The following is a 22,358-nucleotide window of genomic DNA, read 5'->3' on the forward strand; positions in this document are numbered from 1 at the left end:
ATGGAATCAGGAGCAGAGGCATCCCCACAGCAGCACCAGAGGAGGAAACCTGTGATGCACGGCCTGGAAGACCAGAAAAGGGTGAGTGACCAAACCTCTCTTTCCTCCCAATCTCCCTTTCAGATCTCTGCTAAATGTCTGTACCTTTGACTTGAGCTCAGAGGAAGTCATATTCACACCCCTTGACTTTTCCCACATTTTGTGGAAAAAGCCTACATTTAAAATGGATTAAATTGATTTTTTTTGTCAGTGGCCTACACACAAATACCCCATAATGTCAAAGTGGAATTGTGTTAGAATTTTTAACAAATTAATTAAAAATGAAAAGCTGAAATGTCTTGGGTCAATAAGTATTCAACCCATTTGTTATGGCAAGCCTAAATAAGTTCAGTAGTAAAAATGTGCTTAACAAGTCACATAATAAGTTGCATGGACTCACTATGTGTGCAATAATAGTGTTTAACATGATTTTTGAATGACTACCTCATCTCTGTACCCCACACATACACTTATCTGTAAGGTCCCTCAGTCGAGCAGTGAATTTCAAACACAGATTCAACCACAAAGACCAGGGAGGTTTTCCAATGCCTCGCAAAGAAGGGCCCCTATTGGTAGATTGGTTAAAAAAAAGAAGCAGACATGGAATATCTTTGAGTATGGTGAAGTTATTAATTACACTTTGGATGGTGTAACAATAAATCCAGTCACTACAAAGATACAGGTGTCCTTATTAACTCAGTTGCCGGAGAGGAAGAAAACCGCTCAGGGATTTCACGATGATGCCAATGGCGACTTTAAAATAGTTAGAGTTTAATGGCTGTGATAGGAGAAAACTGAGAATGGATCAACAACATTGCAGTTACTCCACAATACTAACCTAATTGACTGAGTGAAAAGAAGGAAGCCTGTACAGAATAAAAAATATTCCAAAACATGCATCCTGTTTGCAACAAGGCACTAAAGTAATACTGCAAAAACTTTGGCAAAGCAATTAACTTTTTGTCCTGAATATGAAGTGTTATGTTTGGGGCAAATCCAATACAACACCACTCTCCATATTTTCAAGCATAGTGGTGGCTGCATCATGTTATGGGTATGCTTGTAATCGTTAAGGACTGGGGAGTTTTTCAGGATTAAAAATAAATGGAATGGAGCTAAGCACAGGCTAAATCCTAGAGGAAAACCTGGTTCAGTCTGCTTTCCACCAGACACTGGGAGATGAATTCACCTTTCAGCAGGACAATAACCTAAAACACAAGGCGAAATATACACTGGAGTTGCTTACCAAGAAGACAGTGAATGTTCCTGAGTGGCCAAGTTACAGTTTTGTCTTAAATCTGCTTGAAAATCTATGGCAAGACCTGAAAATGGTTGTCTAGCAATGATCAACAATTAATTTGAGAGGTTGAAGAATTTTGAAAATAATAATGGGCAAATTATGCACTATCCAGGTGTGGAAAGCTTTCAGAGACTTACCCAGAAAGACTCACGGCTGTAATCACTGCCAATGGTGATTCTAACATGTATTGACTCAGGGGGTTGAAGACTTATCTAACCACGATGTATTAGTGTTTTTATTTGATTAATTATTTACAAATGTTAGAATCTTTCTTCCACTTTGAGTAACACAACAAAATGTGGAAAAAGTCAGTTTCTGAAGGCAATGTAAGTATCGTGATAATATCGTATCGTGAGGTCCCTGGCAATTCCCAGCCCTATCCAATGACATATCAATCTGAGATTTATCTTATGTAACTATACTTAGACAAGGTTAGTGTCTTACAGAGCCTTTCTGGCGGCACCCCCACCCCAAGTGCTGTGATTTATGATTGGCTGTTGCAGCGGATGTCCCATACCATCTGGCCCAATGGTGGCATCAGCTGTAACTGGGGCTTAATTGACTTGTGTATTGATGCGTGTGTGTCTTATATGGCTGCTTGGAAATGCATGTGGGCACCACCAACATCAGAAAAAATTTACATTAGACATTAGTGGCTGTATAACTGCCAGTTACTGAATGCATTTGAATGCTTATGGTGCATCATTGACTTTCTCACCAAGCCAGAGGGGTCTCCCATCTGCATAAGTGCTTTTTGAAAAACCGACGAGAGCAAGGAAAGGGCCCCCCGTGTTTAATAAGAGGAACTTGTATTGTGATAGCTACAATGACATTAGTATGCATGGATGTGTGAGTGCGTGCGTGTGTTTTGTGTGCATTTTGAGGTAGAAGGGGGAAAGGGAGGGAAACATATCCTCCATCTGTTTTGTCCTCTGACAGAGGGTGATGCTGATGGGGGGTAGAACTCACTGGGTATGGAGCTGGTAGCAATCTCCATCTACCATGTAGTTGAGAGTGGGACCGGGACAAATGGGTCAATGCTTTGCAAGTCGATCCAACCCCCCTCCTGTCACGTACAGTATGGAATACTCCTAATAAGACCCAGTATTTATCTCAGTAATACTGATGGAATACTCCAAACACCCCTTGCTACAGCCCCGTCAGTCTCTCACCACCAGCTCCTGTGATGTAGTGATGTATCCATGCACCAACGCCTTCTAATGACTCCTGGAAGGGTGGGTGGGAGGCCCCAATCACTGATCCTGTGTGGGCAAAATAAATCTCTGTGTTGAGTCAGATCGCATTACTCTTCATCTGGATGTGGAGTCGGATTGAATTCCATCCCCCCACCCTCAGACACTCAGGCTCTGGCATGCTGAACTAATGGTCTTGAGGCTTCGAGACCCTCTTCAGTGTTTGTCCTTCTCTGTTTTCAACAGGAAGTCATTTGGGAGAACCCTTTTTCCTTTCTCATTTGGTTAAGGCTGGTTTCCTAAATGTGTGGCACATACTCTGAGTAGCTGTGGAGACTGGAGAGGACGGCTGCCCTAGGAAGGGTACTTCATGCAAGAGTTCCACCACAGGCATTTTTGGTTCTTTGCCAGAAATAGGGATGCAAGAGATCTCGAAGCTCTCATATTTGAGGAATTGCAGCACTCTGAGGACTGGCTAGGTTAAAATGAAGGCCTATTCTTGTGTTTTCTTCTTTATTCTCTTTCTCTCTGCCCACTAAATTATTGATTTGATCAGGTGTGTTAAATTCATCACCTCTGATTTTCTAGAGCATGAATATTAATTGACGGGACAGGAATCCCAGCTGCTGTTTTCCAATTTTCCAGACTGCTGCATCTCTCAGATGCTAAGTGCCACAATGAGCACCACATAAGAAAAGAAAAATAGCGCTGATGGACTGTGGATTAGTGTGTATAAAACCAGTGCCTTGGACAAGGTACTAATTTGGTCTATTTTAGCAAATGAGGTCTAGATTTCTGTGTTGTTGCTATGGCAATACCCTATGATTCTGCTCATAATGGGTGTTTTTGTCCCCTGAATGCCTGTGGAGGTATCGACTTGTGTCACGTCCTGTCTGTAAAACCGATACTTCCTCTAAGCCTGTCTCAGCCACCAACCTGGCGACATCATCAATGCGAGACGAGACGGCCATGAGACGAGACACTTTGGATCTCTGGGGAGGCTAGGTAGACTGGGAGCCTGCTAGATAAAGCCACGATAGAGCCAAGCCTGTGTTAATGGACATCAGCGGTCTTGAATAAATGTAAAGCACCGAGGTAGTGATGTGAGAGGTGGGATCCAATTGTTGAGGAATTACTTCAGGTTCCGGTGTAGCACGCCTCAGTGTCCCCCCAATTACCTGGGCCGTGTGAGCTCCAGATCCACAACCAGATACTTACCCCCTGGTTGAGGTAATTGGATTCTGTTCCCTTTGTAGATTCTGCCTTGGCGTATGTGTCTCACCCCTCCGAATATGAATGTTCATTGAGTGGCAATCATTGGATACATGGCAAAGCAGAGTATTACATGAGAAAGGACTGGGAGTGCATTGATCTAATCCACTGAAGCAATGCTCAAAGAGAGATCCTGTGGGGTGATCGTTGGGAATGTGGTGCATTGGCATTCATTGAATTAGGGGGGAGTCCTTGGGATATAGTAATGTAATGTAATATAGGGAAGACATTTTTTTTACTAGACCGTGGTAAAGTGTGCCGTGTGTGTGTTTGGGTGCCCACACGTGTCGGTGTGGGTTGTGTGATTGTGTGTGGTCCTCAGCATGGCAAGAGTTTGATTTTAAATGTAATATTTATGTTGTGCTTGGCCTTGAAAGGAATGGGACTTAAGGAACTCCAAGCATACAGTTTGTTTGCTTAACCCGCTTTGACTTCTAAAAGTTATTCAGAGAAGCATGGATGGTGCCAGGCTGCCTTTCCTGCTATACTCAGCTACTGCAGTGAGCTAAACCCTGTTGAGCTGCGTCATCACAGATTCAACTTCAGCGTCATCCACCCTGGTCTTTTCACTGTGCTTTTAGCCCATGTGAGTTGAGTCTGAGTCAGAGTGATTTCAGGTCTGAAAAGCAGGTTCAAACACCTGTGAGAGCTCAGTGTTTGAACAAGGCACTCCGCTGGCAGATTTATTGGAGAACCGTCAGAGCAGTTGAAGGAACTGTTTGCTGATCTTTGACTAACGAGGTTCGAAGTATACGTTGGCATTTTCTAACATGTCTGCCTCTGTGCCTCACATGGAGTTCTCAGGAGAGCTCTACAAAACCTGTTTCTTCAAGGTTATTAAAAAACCTCTCTCTCTTGATTTACATTCTGACTTCACACAGGGTTGCTGTGGAAAATGTTTGATTTACAGGATCAATGTTATACCAAGGCAAAAAGCGCAGATGGTGTTGAGGTGTTGACTTTGGTTCACCTATAGTGCAAAGCGAGACACAGTATAATGGTTTCATATTGGTGGCACTTTAGTGTGAGAAGTTTTGATGGAGGAGCATGGAAAGCCAAACATCCCCATTAAACAAATCCAGGTGTCAAAGTAATAAAATTTAATTTTGCTCATACTTTAAAGTGTAAACGATCTTGCTCTACAAGGGTGGTCCAGACAAGGTTTCTAAGGCTAACCTTCTATTTTTGCTCACCAAAAGTATGGGTATTCCGACACAGCCTAATTGCCCAATCAAACCCTTTGGTTGTGTTTGCTAAGGCATCTGCTCTGCTCTGTAGGCTAGATTGTGCTGCTCATTAAACATGTTTTAGACGGGTTTAGTGTGTGTTCTCTTCCAGGATAATGAGACATGTTTGTTGTGATCGTATGTGCTTCTGTATGGTCTACCGTGAATGGTAATAGCAGCCTAATGAGCTAAGAGGTGGGGATGGAACGAGGTGGGAGGGGAAGGCTACATCATACATGTTTGTGTTTATTCTCTTATTAGATGGTCTTTTAAAGAGCCTGTTCTTAATGTTTTGATTAATTTAGAGAGCACACAGGAATTTATATGAACAACCAAATAGTTATGCATGGTAATTGGCAAACATGCCTATCTATAACATTTTACATTTGAGTAATTTAGCAGACGCTCTTATGGAATATCGAACCCACAACCCTGGCGTTGCAAGCGCCATGCTCTACCAACTGAGCTACACGGTGCTTTAGAGTCGGGTAAGTGATCCTGTAAGAAATAAGCGGGTCAGTATGTTACAACGGACACAAGGCAGTAAGATCCAGTCTTTGGATAGGATCTGTGAAAGGATCTACCTTTGCTTTACGAGTGTGTAGTATGCTATTGTAAGCTATAGGCACACACACAGTAAGAGATACCGTCAGTAAGGATCGCATCACTTAATATCTCATGACTGTATATCCTCAGGGCTGAACCAGTGGCTCGTTCTGGACATACAGTGAGGGAAAAAAGGATTTGATCCCCTGCTGATTTTGTACGTTTGCCCACTGACAAAGACATGATCAGTCTATAATTTTAATGGTAGGTTTATTTGAACAGTGAGAGACAGAATAACAACAAAAAAATCCAGAAAAACGCATGTCAAAAATGTTATAAATTGATTTGCATTTTAATGAGGGAAATAAGTATTTGACCCCTCTGCAAAACATGACTTAGTACTTGGTGGCAAAACCCTTGTTGGCAATCACAGAGGTCAGACGTTTCTTGTAGTTGGCCACCAGGTTTGCACACATCTCAGGAGGGATTTTGTTCCACTCCTCTTTGCAGATCTTCTCCAAGTCATTAAGGTTTCGAGGCTGATGTTTGGCAACTCGAACCTTCAGCTCCCTCCACAGATTTTCTATGGGATTAAGGTCTGGAGACTGGCTTGGCCATTCCAGGACCTTAATGTGCTTCTTCTTGAGCCACTCCTTTGTTGCCTTGGCCGTGTGTTTTGGGTCATTGTCATGCTGGAATACCCATCAACGACCCATTTTCAATGCCCTGGCTGAGGGAAGGAGGCTCTCACCCAAGATTTGACGGTACATGGCCCCGTCCATCGTCCCTTTGATGCAGTGAAGTTGTCCTGTCCCCTTAGCAGAAAAACACCCCCAAAGCATAATGATTCCACCTCCATGTTTGACGGTGGGGATGGTGTTCTTGGGGTCATAGGCAGCATTCCTCCTCCTCCTCCAAACACGGCGAGTTGAGTTGATGCCAAAGAGCTTGATTTTGGTCTCATCTGACCACCACTTTCACCCAGTTCTCCTCTGAATCATTCAGATGTTCATTGGCAAACTTCAGACGGCCCTGTATATGTGCTTTTATTGAGCAGGGGGACCTTGCGGGCGCTGCAGGATTTCAGTCCTTCACGGCGTAGTGTGTTACCAATTGTTTTCTTGGTGACTATGGTCCCAGCTGCCTTGAGATCATTGACAAGATCCTCCCGTGTAGTTCTGGGCTAGTTCTTCACCGTTCTCATGATCATTGCAACTCCACGAGGTGAGATCTTGCATGGAGCCCCAGGCCGAGGGAGATTGACAGTTAGTTATTTTGTGTTTCTTCCATTTGCGAATAATCGCACCAACTGTTGTCACCTTCTCACCAAGCTGCTTGGCGATGGTCTTGTAGCCCATTCCAGCCTTGTGTAGGTCTACAATCTTGTCCCTGACATCCTTGGAGAGCTCTTCGGTCTTGGCCATGGTGGAGAGTTTGGAATCTGATTGATTGCTTCTGTGGACAGGTGTCTTTTATACAGGTAACAAACTGAGATTAGGAGCACTCCCTTTTAAGAGTGTGCTCCTAATCTCAGCTCATTACCTGTATAAAAGACACCTGGGAGCCAGAAATCTTCCTGATTGAGAGGGGATCAAATACTTATTTCCCTCATTAAAATGCAAATCAATTTATAACATTTTTGACATGCGTTTTCTGGATGTTGTTGTTGTTATTCTGTCTCTCACTGTTCAAATAAACCTACCATTAAAATTATAGACTGATCATTTCTTTGTCAGTGGGCAAACGTACAAAATCGGCAGGGGATCAAATACTTTTTTCCCTCACTGTATGGCTGATGTCACTGCGGTCACATCCTCCCCGGGTTCGCCAACCTGTTCATACAGCCTCCAACATCTGTGCTAACGACCACTCTGATCACTGCTGACAGCCAATGCTGCTTATTATCATTCAGAGACTGTAGCTAACAGCAGCTAGCAAACAGCCTCTCTGTCATTCAGCACCCAGGTGAGGTATCGCCGCTAGTGAAATATGCTTCACCTCTTAGGCCATATTCCCCTCTCAGTGATAATTTGCGGTGTGCATATGATCAGATTTGAATGATGAGCTGTCTCTCTCGACTCTCAGAGTAAACTGATGAAATGTTCCTTTGACGCTGCATTTCGACCCGCAGGTTGAGACATCCATTAGACCGAGTAATCACTTCCTCGATTGGTCCCCTTCACTTTCCTGTACAGCACACTACTACATAGCTGTAATGTTGGCTGGTTGGCTTGTTGCCCAGATATGGCGAGGCGAGTCGAGAGGGCTGCGATTTGTCACTGACAGGCTTTGATTGATCGCGAGTGTCAATAGCGCTCAGCTCTCCTATCTGAAACTAATTGAACATTAATATCAGGGAGGCATGATGACAAACAGCCAACCTTGTGTGATTATTTAGAGACTACTGTAGCCATTATCCACCCATTCATTATCTACCCATCCCCCTGTGCAGATAGTGCAGATAAGTGAGGAGAATGCATAATTGGGTTGGATATCATCAGTAGGCTTTACTTCTTAGCTGAAGTGTCCTCCATTGGGGGGAAATGGTAATTGACATTTCACTCAAACAAAACTAGATCCTTTGAGAATAGGCTATTCCTCTTCTCGTGACCATTGCAGAAACAGCTATAGCCCAAAAAACTTTCCCATCTGAGTATTAATTACAAAGAGAGTGTGGGTCATTGGACGGACCAGCCTTGTGACAGTGGCATAGAAATCCTTTATCCATTTCTATGAGCAGAGGTCCTTTCAGGTCGCTAGCACTAAGCTAGCAACATTTGCTAACAGACCAGGCAGCTGCTGATGCACCGAGCAAAGAGGAAAGGAAACAGGGGAGCCATTTTGGGGAGGGACTGTGTTTGACCAGGCAGGCGGCACTGACAAACTCTGGGGCTCATGGGTTTGGGTGGGGGGGGGGGCTGGGGATTGGTGATAGTGGAAGCACCAGTCAGGACTCTGGTGCTGGTTGCCCCCTCAGCACCATCTGTCAGGCCCCTTCTCCACATCCCTTAGGAAGGGTGAAGGACAGGTGGCGGGGGCTGGTGAGATGCTCTGGGTACTGGACCAGGAGATTGGCTGGTTGGCCTCATCAACCTATCCCCTCTCCTCACACATCCATGTGGGCATGCTCTGTCACAGAAAGGACAGCTCAGATGACCTTCCTTCACTTCCTGAGTTCCTGTGAAGTGTCAATGGTCCCTTCCAGAAGACCAGTGAGTTTTTGTTCACTATACCTAGGCTTGTCTTTCTCAACCACTCACTTACACAATGCAGTAAAAGCTCAGTAGCGATCAGTCAATGGTTCAGTAGTGGTCAAATTACATGTGTGATTAAAATACGGCATAATAGTAATTGGTCATTTCCATGTAAAAGGACCCATGAGCAACAACGTGAAGTTCATAGGAGCATGTCAAATTGGGTGTCAAATGAAAGCTAAGAGTTTATATTTTTGAGAAATTAAGGCATATATACATTTTTCAACCCTTTTCCATTCTACAAATTAGGAATATACAAAGACTTCTTGTCAAACTGATGGAAAAGGGGTCTTAGAAAAACATCTTCCAGAAAAAGTCTTAAAAGGTAGCTATTATAAATACATCAAAACACAATCATGTTGAAGTAAAGACCCCTGGCAACTACACTGAACAAATGTTGCTGCAATTCTGTTACTGGGTGTTAATTCACTTCACTTACTGTAGTTCAGTAACCAAAATAGTCAAGCTGTCATGTCATAGCTAATCCCCTTTCTTTCTGCAGACATCTTTGAATCTTAATTCAGAGCAGATATTTGGAAAACGTGGTCACATAAAAAATGGAGAGAGATTGTACCGAAATTCTGTTAACAAAACTTTGCATTTGCATAGTTATTCAAGTAAATATTTAGTTTTGTAATAGGTTCAGTGAACATTGTTAAAAGTAGTGCTTGTGCATATAGTTGTTGGTTTGTTAAACTTTGAAATCAATGGTTTTTGTTTGGCATATATTTTAAGTGATTCCGTGACTGCAATTCCATTACCTTGGAACTTCCCAATTGTTCATATGGTGGAGTAGTATATTGTGGTTGTGGCTTTTCTACTGACCAACCAAAGCACCACAGACTATCTTTCCAACCATTTCCACTGCTAGCCTATACGGCTAAAACCAACACTGCTGTTGTGTGTAACACACTCAGCAGGGTATATGAGGGATGTGTGAGGACCAGGCTGTCTGACTCACACCAGGTCCTTATCCCTGTCTGGGGGTGAGTGTTCAGAATCTGGTTCAGTCTGAATTAGAGGAGGTGGTCTGGGGATGAACAGGTGCTGTAGCCTTGTCCTGTTGTAAAGGGATGGAATTTCCTCACCAACCTATGTTGTTGTGTGCTAATACACTGTCTACAGACACATGCATGTATGGAGTACGGACGCACACAAACACATTATTTCTCTCTCTCACTCTCTCTCCCTCTATTTCTCTGAACACTCACCCCCAGACAGGGATATGGACATGTTAGCTGTTCCCATATTTCCAGTCATTAAGCCAACGACTATCCATTTAAAAGAGCGTCTTAACAGAAATATACACTGAATATACCAAACATTAGGAACACCTTCATTAGGAACCCCCCCCCCCCCCTTTTGCCCTCAGAACAGCCTCAATTCGTTGGGGCATGGACTCTACAAGGTGTTGAAAGCGTTCAACAGGGATACTGGCCCTTGTTAACGCCAATGCTTCCCACAGTTGTGTCAAGTTGGCTGGATGTCCTTTGGGTGGTGGACCGTTCTTAATACACACAGGAAACTGTTGAGCGTGAAAATCCCAGCAGCGTTGCAGTTCTTGACACAAACCGGTGCACCTGGTACCTACTACCATACCCCGTTCAAAGTCACTTAAAGCACTTTTTTAACCTTCTTTAAACTGTCTCCTCCCCATCATCTACAATGATTTGAAGTGGATTTAAGTGTTATCAGTAAGGGATCATAGCTTTCATCTGGATTCACCTGGTCTGTGTATGTCATGGAAAGATCAGGTGTTTTTAATGTTTTGTATACTCAGTGTATATATAAAAAATGTACATCATATTTTTTGCTGCGGTTGCCACTGCTGCTAAATGAATATAGGAGAAACACTGCACACTGACTCTCTAAGGTACACCTGTCTCACAGCTGTGTCCGTAATTGCTCAAAATGGCCCTAGAATTGAGCTATTCTCTGAGATGATCCTCAGTGTGCTGAAAATCTGTTTCTCACACCTCTTCACCTCTGAATCACAGAGAGCAGCGACAGCAGGTGGCTGAGATGGCACTGAGAGTCGTAAACCAGCTCTATTCTCATCACAGGACTCTACTAGGCCTGGAGTTCATCTCACTAAGAATGAACACACCGAAAAGCTGAGGAAAATTGTATTGGTTTTTCTACAGATGCTCACCAAGCCTAACTGGGCTAAAGGTATCTATCTGTATGTGAGAGACTACTTGTTCCATAACATTTTGCCTGTAGAAATGTTTATTTGTTTACTGCTCCTTTGTGTCTTAACTTGCAGAGAATTTAAGAATACCTAGCATCTGTAACGATAGCCTTAGACTATTGTCACGATCGTCGGATACAGAGGACCAAGGCGCAGCGTGGAAGGTGAACATATTTATTAAATAATGATTACACGAACAAAAACAACAAATCGATACGTGACGTCCAAAGGTGCAAAACACAAACCTACACAGGAACAAGATCCCACAAACACTGTGGGAAAACTGGCTGCTTAAGTATGGTTCCCAATCAGAGACAACAAGCAACAGCTGATACACGTTGCCTCTGATTGAGAACCACACTGGCCAACATAGAACTACAAAACTAGAACGAAAAACAAATGAAAACTCACACCCTGGCTCAACATACTAGAGTCCCCAGAGCCAGGGCGTGACAGTACCCCCCCCCAAAGGCGCGGACTCCGGCCGCGCCAACCAAACACCACAGGGGAGGGACCGGGTGGGCACTCCGCCTTGGCGGCGGATCCGGCTCCGGGCATGATTCCCACTCCCTCTCCAACCCCCCAAAGTACCCCTGGTCCGGTCTGACCCTGCTGGCCGGAGCTGGACTGAACACCGGTGGAGCGGATTGCTCTAGCTCCGGCGTGGAGCAGCTGACCGGTGCCGGACCAGGCACCGGTGGAACAGGCACGGGCTGTGCCGGACTGACGACGCACACCACTGGCTTGGTGTGGGGAGCAGGAACAGGCCGAACCGGGCTGACGATGCGCACCATAGGCTTGGTGCGTGGAGCAGGAACAGGCCGGGCCAGGCTGACGATGCGCACCATAGGCTTGGTGCGTGGAGCAGGAACAGGCCGGGCCGGGATGACGACGCGCACCACAGGCTCGATGCGAGGAACAGGAACAGGCCGGACCGTACTGGGGACACACACCACTGGCCCTACGCAGGGATCAGGAACGGGCCGGACCGGACTGGTAACACACCCCAGTACCTCTCGCCGTGCCTCTACACTTTCCCTCTCCTCTGTGACCAGTGGCCCCCTTAACCTGGCGGCCTCCTCTGCAAACCCGCTGGACCGCTCTATCGCGGCCTCCTGCTGCCCCGTCGTCCACGGCGTGAGCCCCCCCCTAAACATTTTCTGGGGGTCTCTCCTCCCCGTGGGCCAGGCCCAGTCGAGGTTGATGTCCTTTAGCGATACCTCTGGCGCTGGCTCCTGGACACGCTGCTTGGTCCAGTGTTGGTGCGAACTTCTGTCACGATCGTCGGATATAGAGGACCAAGGCGCAGCGTGGAAGGTGAACATACTTATTTATTAAATGATACACGAACAAAACAACAAATCGATACTTGACATCCACAGGTGCAAAACACAAACCAACACGGAACAAGATCCCACACCCACTGTGGGAAAACTGGCTGCTTAAGTATGGTTCCCAATCAGAGACAACAAGCAATAGCTGATACACGTTGCCTCTGATTGAGAACCACACTGGCCAACATAGAACTACAAAACTAGAACGAAAAACAAATTAAAACTCACACCCTGGCTCAACATACTAGAGTCCCCAGAGCCAGGGCGTGACAGCTATAACTGAGGGGGTTTGAATAAGTCAATAAATAAATAATGTAAATAAATAAATCACTGAATAAGAATCAGCCTTGACTTGAATGACAAATGGACACTCTGTCCATTGTTTGTTATTAGGAGTGTGAACACACCTCAACACAACGCCGCTGGTGAACGCACCTTGCCAGATCCTCATCTCCACCTATTATAGGCCTACCGCTCTGCATGCAAAATGAGGACCCACTTTGCCCCTGGTTCTGCAGAGATAGAGGACCTGTTATCACTTGTCCTCAGTGTGTGTTTGTTTGTGTGTGTGTGTTTGCATGCACCATGTGTGTGTGCGCCCCTGCGTATGCGTGTCTGAGAGAGAGAGTTGTAGCCTATGGTAGGTAACGGAATTATGCTTTGACTCCGATTTTAAAATGTAGACAAACAAAAACTATTGATTTCAAAGTTGAACAAACCATACAACTCTATGCACAAGGACAACTTTGAACAATTTACACAGCAAATTTCATGAAGACACATTTATTGAAGAACTGTAATAGAATTACAGTAAAATCTCTGTCAGTTTTTTTATGCGACCACGTTTTCTGTTAACTAGCTGCTCCGAATTAAGATAAAAAGATATCTGCAGAAAGAATGGGATGTCAGCTATGAGTAAAATGCTAATACAAATCTGCTTACTGGACTACAGTACGTGAAGTGGATTTACATCCTGAAACAGAATTACGGTCACGGAATTACATCATGGGTCTCTGATCTGTACTATACAGAAATGCATAATTATGGATATGAATATCATTATCTTAATGGTGATTTTGCATATTTGGGTATTATTCTAGTACCGTGTAGTACCGTGGTAGAGCATGGCGTTTGCAACGCCTGGGTTGTGGGTTCGTTTCCCACGGGGGGCCAGTATGAAAATGTATGCACTTAACTGTAAGTCGCTCTGGATAAGAGTGTCTGCTAAATGACTAAAATGTAATTCTACACACTTGCTATTTATTATTCTAATGAGCTCTGATCCGGACCAGACCAAGTCTGAACCAATCATAGACATCTATGTTTTACAAGTTTGGACATCACAGTACAGCACAGCAGAGTACAGTACAGCACAGTAGAGTACAGTAAAGTAGATATGTTCAGTACACCACAGTAGAGTAGAATGGAGTACAGCATTGTACAGTAGAGTACAGTAAAGTAGATTTGTACAGTAGAGTACAGTACATTGTACTGTACTCTACTCTAGTGTGCTCTACTGAACTCTACAATTGAGAATCTTTTTATTTTATTTTTTATTTCACCTTTATTTAACCAGGTAAACCAGTTGAGAACAGGTTCTCATTTACAACTGCGACCTGGCCAAGATAAAGCAAAGCAGTGCAATAAAAACAACACAGAGTTACATATGGGGTAAAAAAACATAAAGTCAAAAATACAACAGAAAATATATATACAGTGTGTGCAAATGTAGCAAGTTATGGAGGTAAGGCAATAAATAGGCTATAGTGCAGAATAATTACAATAGTATTAACACTGGAATGCTAGATGTGCAAGAGATTATGTGCAAATAGAGATACTGGGGTGCAAAAGAGCAAAATAAATAACAATATAGGGATGAGGTATGACTTAAAGATTGCTGTACACCAGCGGAACCCATCCAACTTGAAGGGGCTGGAGCAGTTTTGCCTTGAAGAATGGGCAAAAATCCCAGTGGCTAGATGTGCCAAGCTTATAGAGACATATCCCAAGAGAGTTGCAGCTGTAATTGCTGCAAAAGGTGGCTCTACAAAGTATTGACTTTGTCCCCCAAAGGGTGAATAGTTATGCACACTTAAGTTTTCAGTTTTTTTGTCTTATTTCTTGTTTGTTCCACAAAAAAAAATATTTTGCATCTTCAAAGTCGTAGGCATGTTGTGTAAATCTAATGATACAAACCCCCCCAAAATCAATTTTAATTACAGGTTGTAAGGCAACAAAATAGGAAAAATGCCAAGGGGGGTGAATATTTTCGCAAGCCACTGTAGGGGAAACACTGCCAGTGGACGGGAGGACAGTAGCAGGTGACCCAACCCCTAAGATTTCCCATTGTAACCAATTCAATTGCAATTTGGTAACAGAAGTACAAGTTTAACTCACTTAATAATTCGTAAACAAACTAAATATCAGTAAAAACACTAAGTATTGGTAGGCCTGCCTTTACTTGTTACTTCTATGAAGTTTCATTAGCCTTCCTCCTCATGAGGGAGAGAAATTATAAAATAACTTAAAGATATGGGGGTTTTTGGTAACAGAATTACAAGGCACAAGGTAATGTTTATATAAAAAAAAAAAAATTGATCTTGTCTCATCACAGCATCTCGCCAACAGACTAATGGGCTCGGGAGGCGAAAGTTGAGTCATGCGTCCTCCGAAACATGACCCGCCAAACCGCGCTTCTTAACACCTGCCCGCTTAACCCGGAAGCCAGACACACCAATGTGTCGGAGGAAACACCGTTCAACTGACGACCGAGGTCAGCCTGCAGGCGCCCTGCCCGCCAAAAGGAGTCGATAGAGCGCAATGAGCCAAGTAAAGCCCCCCCGGCCAAACCCTCCCCTAACCCGGACGATGCTGGGCCAATTGTGCGCCCCCCTATGGGACTCCCGATCACGGCTGGTTGTGATACAGCCCGGGATCGAAGCCGGGTCTGTAGTGACGCCTCTAGCACTGCGATGCAGTAATTTTTCTTAAACTTACAGAAGGCAAATAATATCTCCAAAACTAAATATAATTGTTAATATAAACGCAACAAATGTTGGTCCCATGTTTCATGAGCTGAAATAAAAGTATTGAGGGAGCGTGCAATTGGCATGCTGACTGCAGGAATGTCCACCAGAGCTGTTGCGAGAGAATGAAATGTTAATTTCTCTACCATAAGCCGCCTCCAACGTCATTTTAGAATTTGGCAGTACGTCCAACCGGCCTCACAACCGCAGACCACTTGTAACCACTCCAGCCCAGGACCTCCACATCCGGCTTCTTCACCTGCGAGACCAGCCAACCGGACAGCTGATGAAAATGAAGATGATTATATTCATATCCATAATTATGAATTTCTGTATAGTACAGATCAGAGACCCATGATATAATTCCGTTACCGTAATTCCTTTACCGGATGTAAATCCACTTCACCTACTGTAGTTCAATAACCAAATAAATTCTAATATAACGCAAGGTGTCATGTCATAATGTAGCTGACACCCCATTCTTTCTTCAGACATCTTTAAATCTTAATTCGGAGCAGATATTTAAGAGTTTTTGGAAAACGTGGTCGCATAAAAAACTAAGGGAGATTTTACCGTAATTCTGTTACCAAACTTTGCATCTGCACAGTTCTTCCAGTAAATGTTTATTTATTTATTTTCTGTGTTAAAAAAATGTCTAAATAATTATTATTGTTCAAAGTAGTCCTTGTTCATAGTTTTATAGTTTGTTAAACTTTGAAATAAATGGTTTTTGTTTGGCATACATTTTAAAGTGAAAGATCTGAGTCAGAGTGTAATTCCGTTAACGTGGAATTGCCTTGTAGAAATTTCCCGTCCTTCTTATCTTTTCCTGAGTAAAAACGCAATTCAATTTTACACTCCAGGAATTTTCAACAGTGATAAGGATGAAAATTGTTATTTTTTAAATCCGCACCCTGGAGTGAGGAGCTAGAGGTTCCCCGTGTCGTCCCCCCCCCGCTGCCACACACACACACACACCCTGGCTACCTCTACCAGACACCCCCCGGTGTAAATCCGGCACGTTAGGAGGGGAATCCTAATTGCCCAGGCACCAGACATGGGCTCCAGACAAAGAGGGGTGGAAGAGTGAGGAGAGGAACATGGAGAGGAGCTCCATAATAATCTGGGGCCTTTGTCATATGAAATGTATGTTTTTGTGCTGGGTAGTCCCGTGAAAAATTGTCTGATGCCGGTTGCCCGGGGCAGCAGTAAATGGAATCGGCATGGTGACAATGAGCGATGGCACTCAGGAAAGGGAGGTGTTTCTTTTTTCTTTCTTTTTTTCTGCTCGCTTTCTTTTTGCCGGACCGGTATAGATTTTCTGTAGTGGCTACAACCATTGATCGTGTGGCCTAGTTCACTCATAAATCCACTGTTTCTGTTTTCACTTTCCTTTGATGACTTTGGTCCATAACACACTCTTCATCACAAAAGGTCTGTACTGCTGTTAAAAAACCTAAGGACCACTGGACTTTGTCATGGATCAATAAACGTCCGAACTCCTATGCTTGCCATCAGATATCCTCACATATAGAGCCGGAGAAATCTACAGGCTAGGGACGTAGCGCTACCTTTAGCACTTGAATAAATAACCCGCTATTCCCTGCATGGATTTTCACCCCTGCCTTTCTCACCATGTAATCTCCTGAAAATGAGGTGATGAATCAGACAATGATTTCCTGTCTCTCGACCTACACTCCAACCCAATCGCCATGGTGTGAGCAGGTAGACTCGATGACCACAATGATGGTTCTGCATCTCAATGACCTCTGTGCTGGAGGAGATCAGCCAGGGGTTTGTGTTTGTTGGGAGGAGGGGGTCTTTGGATTATTTCAGGTGTAGAAGTATGGGGATTCCAGGTGGGAATGTGGGGGTGGGAATTTTACAGGATTGTATTCTTCCGAAGATTTATCCCAATCCAAATCTCATAGTTTGCAGGGGTCAGCACACTATAGTCCTATAGTGCTAGGTACTAGGTACCAGGCCTTATAGTGCTAGGTACCAGGCCTTACAGTATTTCACATGGCACGTCTCCCCTCCCCCACTCACCCCTCACCTTTCCCTCTTCCTCACTCCTCCCTCAGCAATACATACTCGACAGTATATGCTCTCTAGAGTGCAGCTCCCAATGAGCTACCAATGTGGTAAGAAAGGAGATCAAGACATCCATTTCCAAGACCCTAAGGGACACTGTGTGAGTCTCTGATGGGACTTTGAAGGCGCTGATCTCAATCACAGGGCTGCACTGAGCGAGGTAGCTAGCTCCCCACCGTACTGCTGTAATTGGCCCATTAAAAGCCATGGAGAGTAATTGGGTTTTGTTAAAACAGATGTTCCCCATGTATCTCTGCCTGAAGCAAGGTCACAATCAATGCAGATGAATGGCAGCTGATGACAGGCTAGGTAGCAGGTCTCTGAGTTGGGTTACGGTAGAGTAGGGATCATCAACTAGATTCAACCACGGGCCAATTTCTTTCATGAGCAGATGGTCAGGGGGCTGGAACATAATTACAATTTGTAGACTGCAAATTGACCACAAGAAGGCCAAACAGATATAACTATATTTGACTAAAACATAATCATTTCAAACCTTGCTTACATTTGTATATGATCACATACACTGAGTATACAAAACATTAGGAACACCTTCCTAATATTGAGTTGCACCCCCTTTTGCCCTCAGAACAGCCTCAATTCGTCGGGGCATGGACTCTACAAGGTGTCAAGCGTTTCACAGGGATGCTGGCCCATGTCGACTCCAATGCTTCCCACAGTTGTGTCAAGTTGGCTGGATGTCCTTTGGGTGGTGGACCATTCTTGATACACATGGGAAACTGTTGAGCTTGAAAAACCCAGCAGCATTGAAGTTCTTGACACACTCAAACTGGTGCGCCTGGCGCTAGTGCTGAGCGATTAACCAAAATGACGGTTATTTTTCAGTTTTTAAACAACTAATTGACCGAAGTCGGTTCAATTATTTGAATTCAATTTCATTGTTTTTTCATTGCACAGTTTCTCTAGAGAAAAATTCAGAACCAGCCTGAACTGTGTGATGTAGTAGGGAGTTGTAGTTTCCAAAGGCCAATATTCTACATAGTTTAGCGCATAGAATGTGGTAATTACCTACAATGACCATAATCCGTTGCGCATCTACTTGTTCGGTCTGTGTTTCTTTTACGCCTGCTACGGAAGAGAGAAGAATGCCCCATCATGAAGTGATATAGAGAGCAGCTGTTGCTTCGCAAGGTATCGCTACCTGAAAATACATGATCTAAGTAATTAATAGTTGGTATTCAGCAGTCATAAAAGTATGCCTTATTTACTTTGAAGAACTACAAATGGCACAAATGCACAATCCATGTCTCAATTGTCTCAAGGCTTTAAAATCCTTCTTTAACCTGCAGCACACTTCATCAGGATCACAACTATATTCCCATTACCTTGCCCCTGGCCCACCTCCCCTCACCCCCCAGTATAACGACCCCCCTCTCATATCACTTACACACATAATCAATACACACGCTCTCCTGATATTGATCCAGGCTGTGTGCTGAGCTGCTGTACACCGACGAGAAGCTCCTGCCAGGGGTCGCGGTCCCATCCCAGCTCCCTTAGAGCTTAGACACCTGGTTCTGTCCTCATGTGACAGTCATTGGGGCTTCCTATGCACATAAATGGAAATGACATTCGTCTAGAATTCATCACCCTCTTCTCTTATTAAGGTAATTCTCCTCTGTTGTTCAGAATACTGATAACGATCAACATCTATTGTCATGCAGACAAAACATAATAAACTGTGCTTATATACATTGAGTGTACAAAACATTGCTCTTTCTATGACATAGACTGACCAGGTGAATCCAGGTGAAAGATATGATCCCTTATTGATGTCACTTGTTAAATCCACTTCAATCAGTGTAGATGAAGGGGAGGAGACAGGTTAAATAAGGATTTTTAAGCCTTGAGACAATTGAGACATGGATCGTGTATGTGTGCCATTCAGAGGGGGAATGGGCAAGACAAAATATTTAAGTGCCTTTGAATGGGGTATGGTTGTAGGTGCAAGGCCGGTTTGAGTGTGTCAAGAACTGCAATGCTGCTGGGTTTTTCACGCTCCCCAGTTTCCCGTGTGTATCAAGAATGGTCCACCACCCAAAGGACATCCAGCCAACTTGACACAACTGTGGGAAGCATTGGAGTCAACATGGGCCAGCATCCTTGTGGAACGCTTTGGACACCTTGTAGAGTCCATGCCCCGACGAATTGAGGCTGTTGTGAGGGCAAAAGGGGGTGCAACTCAATATTAGGAAGGTGTTCCTAATGTTTTGTACACATTGTATATACAGTGGGGAAAAAAAGTATTTAGTCAGCCACCAATTGTGCAAGTTCTCCCACTTAAAAAGATGAGAGAGGCCTGTAATTTTCATCATAGGTACACGTCAACTATGACAGACAAAATGAGGGAAAAAAATCCAGAAAATCACATTGTAGGATTTTTAATTTATTTATTTGCAAATTATGGTGGAAAATAAGTATTTGGTCAATAACAAAAGTTTCTCAATACTTTGTTATATACCCTTTGTTGGCAATGACACAGGTCAAACGTTTTCTGTAAGTCTTCACAAGGTTTTCACACACTGTTGCTGGTATTTTGGCCCATTCCTCCATGCAGATCTCCTCTAGAGCAGTGATGTTTTGGGGCTGTCGCTGGGCAACACGGACTTTCGACTCCCTCCAAAGATTTTCTATGGGGTTGAGATCTGGAGACTGGCTAGGCCTCTCCAGGACCTTGAAATGCTTCTTGCAAAGCCACTCCTTCGTTGCCCGGGCGGTGTGTTTGGGATCATTGTCATGCTGAAAGACCCAGTCACGTTTTATCTTCAATGCCCTTGCTGATGGAAGGAGGTTTTCACTCAAAATCTCACGATACATGGCCCCATTCATTCTTTCCTTTACACGGATCAGTCGTCCTGGTCCCTTTGCAGAAAAACAACCCCAAAGCATGATGTTTCCACCCCCATGCTTCACAGTAGGTATGGTGTTCTTTGGATGCAACTCAGCATTCTTTGTCCTCCAAACACGACGAGTTGAGTTTTTACCAAAAAGTTATATTTTGGTTTCATCTGACCATATGATATTCTCCCAATCCTCTTCTGGATCATCCAAATGCACTCTAGCAAACTTCAGACGGGCCTGGACATGTACTGGCTTAAGCAGGGGGACACGTCTGGCACTGCAGGATTTGAGTCCCTGGCGGTGTAGTGTGTTACTGATGGTAGGCTTTGTTACTTTGGTCCCAGCTCTCTGCAGGTCATTCACTAGGTCCCCCCGTGTGGTTCTGGGATTTTTGCTGACCGTTCTTGTGATCATTTTGACCCCACGGGTGAGATCTTGCGTGGAGCCCCAGATCGAGGGAGATTATCAGTGGTCTTGTATGTCTTCCATTTCCTAATAATTGCTCCCACAGTTGATTTCTTCAAACCAAGCTGCTTACCTATTGCAGATTCAGTCTTCCCAGCCTGGTGCAGGTCTACAATTTTGTTTCTGGTGTCCTTTGACAGCTCTTTGGTCTTGGCCATAGTGGAGTTTGGAGTGTGACTGTTTGAGGTTGTGGACAGGTGTCTTTTATACTGATAACAAGTTCAAACAGGTGCCATTAATACAGGTAACGAGTGGAGGACAGAGGAGCCTCTTAAAGAAGAAGTTACAGGTCTGTGAGAGCCAGAAATCTTGCTTGTTTGTAGGTGACCAAATACTTATTTTTCACCATAATTTGCAAATAAATTCATAAAAAATCCTACAATGTGATTTTCTGGAGAAAAAAAATCTCAATTTGTCTGTCATAGTTGACGTGTACCTATGATGAAATTTACAGGCCTCTCTCATCTTTTTAAGTGGGAGTACTTGCACAATTGGTGGCTGACTAAATACTTTTTTTCCCCACTGTATGCTCATAAAAACAATCACCACTATTTCTTCTCCATATCTCAGATGCGTGCCTGTCTTTCCCAACGAACATCATAGAGTCAGATGGGAATGATATATGATGAGAGCTGGGCCTGTACTCTCAAAACGTCTCAGAGTAGGAGTGCTAATATAGGATCAGGTCCCCCCTTTCCATAAAATCTTATTCATTATGATCTAAAAGGCGCTCGGGCCCAGGTCTTTACTGAAGCTAGGAAATTAAATTACCCCCGATTTCACCCTCTCCAGTTGGTCATATTATCCCCAGTCAGAACCAATCAAAAGCAATCAGTATAATCTAATGAAATACATTTGAATCTATTAATTCACATTGAAATGGCTCACCACCTTTCAGTAATTGAATTGTAGTCATCATCGTCGTAAGGAGAGGGTTTTATAGTGGGGTGTCTTATACATGGTCCTTGGAGAGTTTTGCTGCAAATGAAAACCATTCGATAACATGATAAAAAATGTATTAAATAAAAGGTGTTATTACCCACTATAGAGCTGCTTCTATTTTCTCACCACCGTTTGATGTCATAATAATAGAATTGGACTCAACATCACTGCCCGGGAAGTGACTTGTATGTATTCTCTATGGTGCATACAGCTGGCTAGTTTTAGTATTGGCTGAGTAGGCTATAGTTACCGCCTCAAGTTAGGGTTCTTAAACATCTAAGGGATCGGTGTCCCGTATACGGGACTGTTGAGCTAACCTGTGCTAATGTGATTAGCATGACTGTTGTAAGTAACAGCAAACTTTCCAGGACATAGACATGTCTTATATGGGCAGAAAGCTTACATTCTTGTTAATCTAACTGCACTGTCCAATTAACAGTAGCTATTACAGTGAAAAAATACCATGCTATTGTTTGAGGAGAGTGCACAACAACAAAAAACGTATCACGGCAACTGGTGTGATACATTCACCTCTTGACACGTTCGCTGAAGGAGGAGGACCAAGGCGCAGCGTGGAAGGTGAACATACTTATTTATTAAATGATTACACGAAC

General features: G+C 43.8%; 1 protein-coding gene across 1 annotated transcript in view; it reads left to right on the forward strand.

Annotated features, from left to right (window-relative positions):
- LOC311127766 (neuron navigator 2-like) overlaps positions 1 to 22,358 on the forward strand; it is a gene marked incomplete at its 5' end in the record, with an annotated part of 261,667 nt that continues 239,309 nt past the window's right edge. Inside the window, one exon of the mRNA XM_084159641.1 lies at positions 1 to 81. Coding sequence (XP_084015767.1) covers positions 1 to 81 — 81 coding nt within the window. The remainder of the gene's footprint in view (positions 82 to 22,358) is intronic.

The sequence above is a fragment of the Coregonus lavaretus genome (assembly GCF_964263955.1).
Source record: "Coregonus lavaretus genome assembly, chromosome: 4".
Lineage (NCBI taxonomy): Eukaryota > Metazoa > Chordata > Actinopteri > Salmoniformes > Salmonidae > Coregonus > Coregonus lavaretus.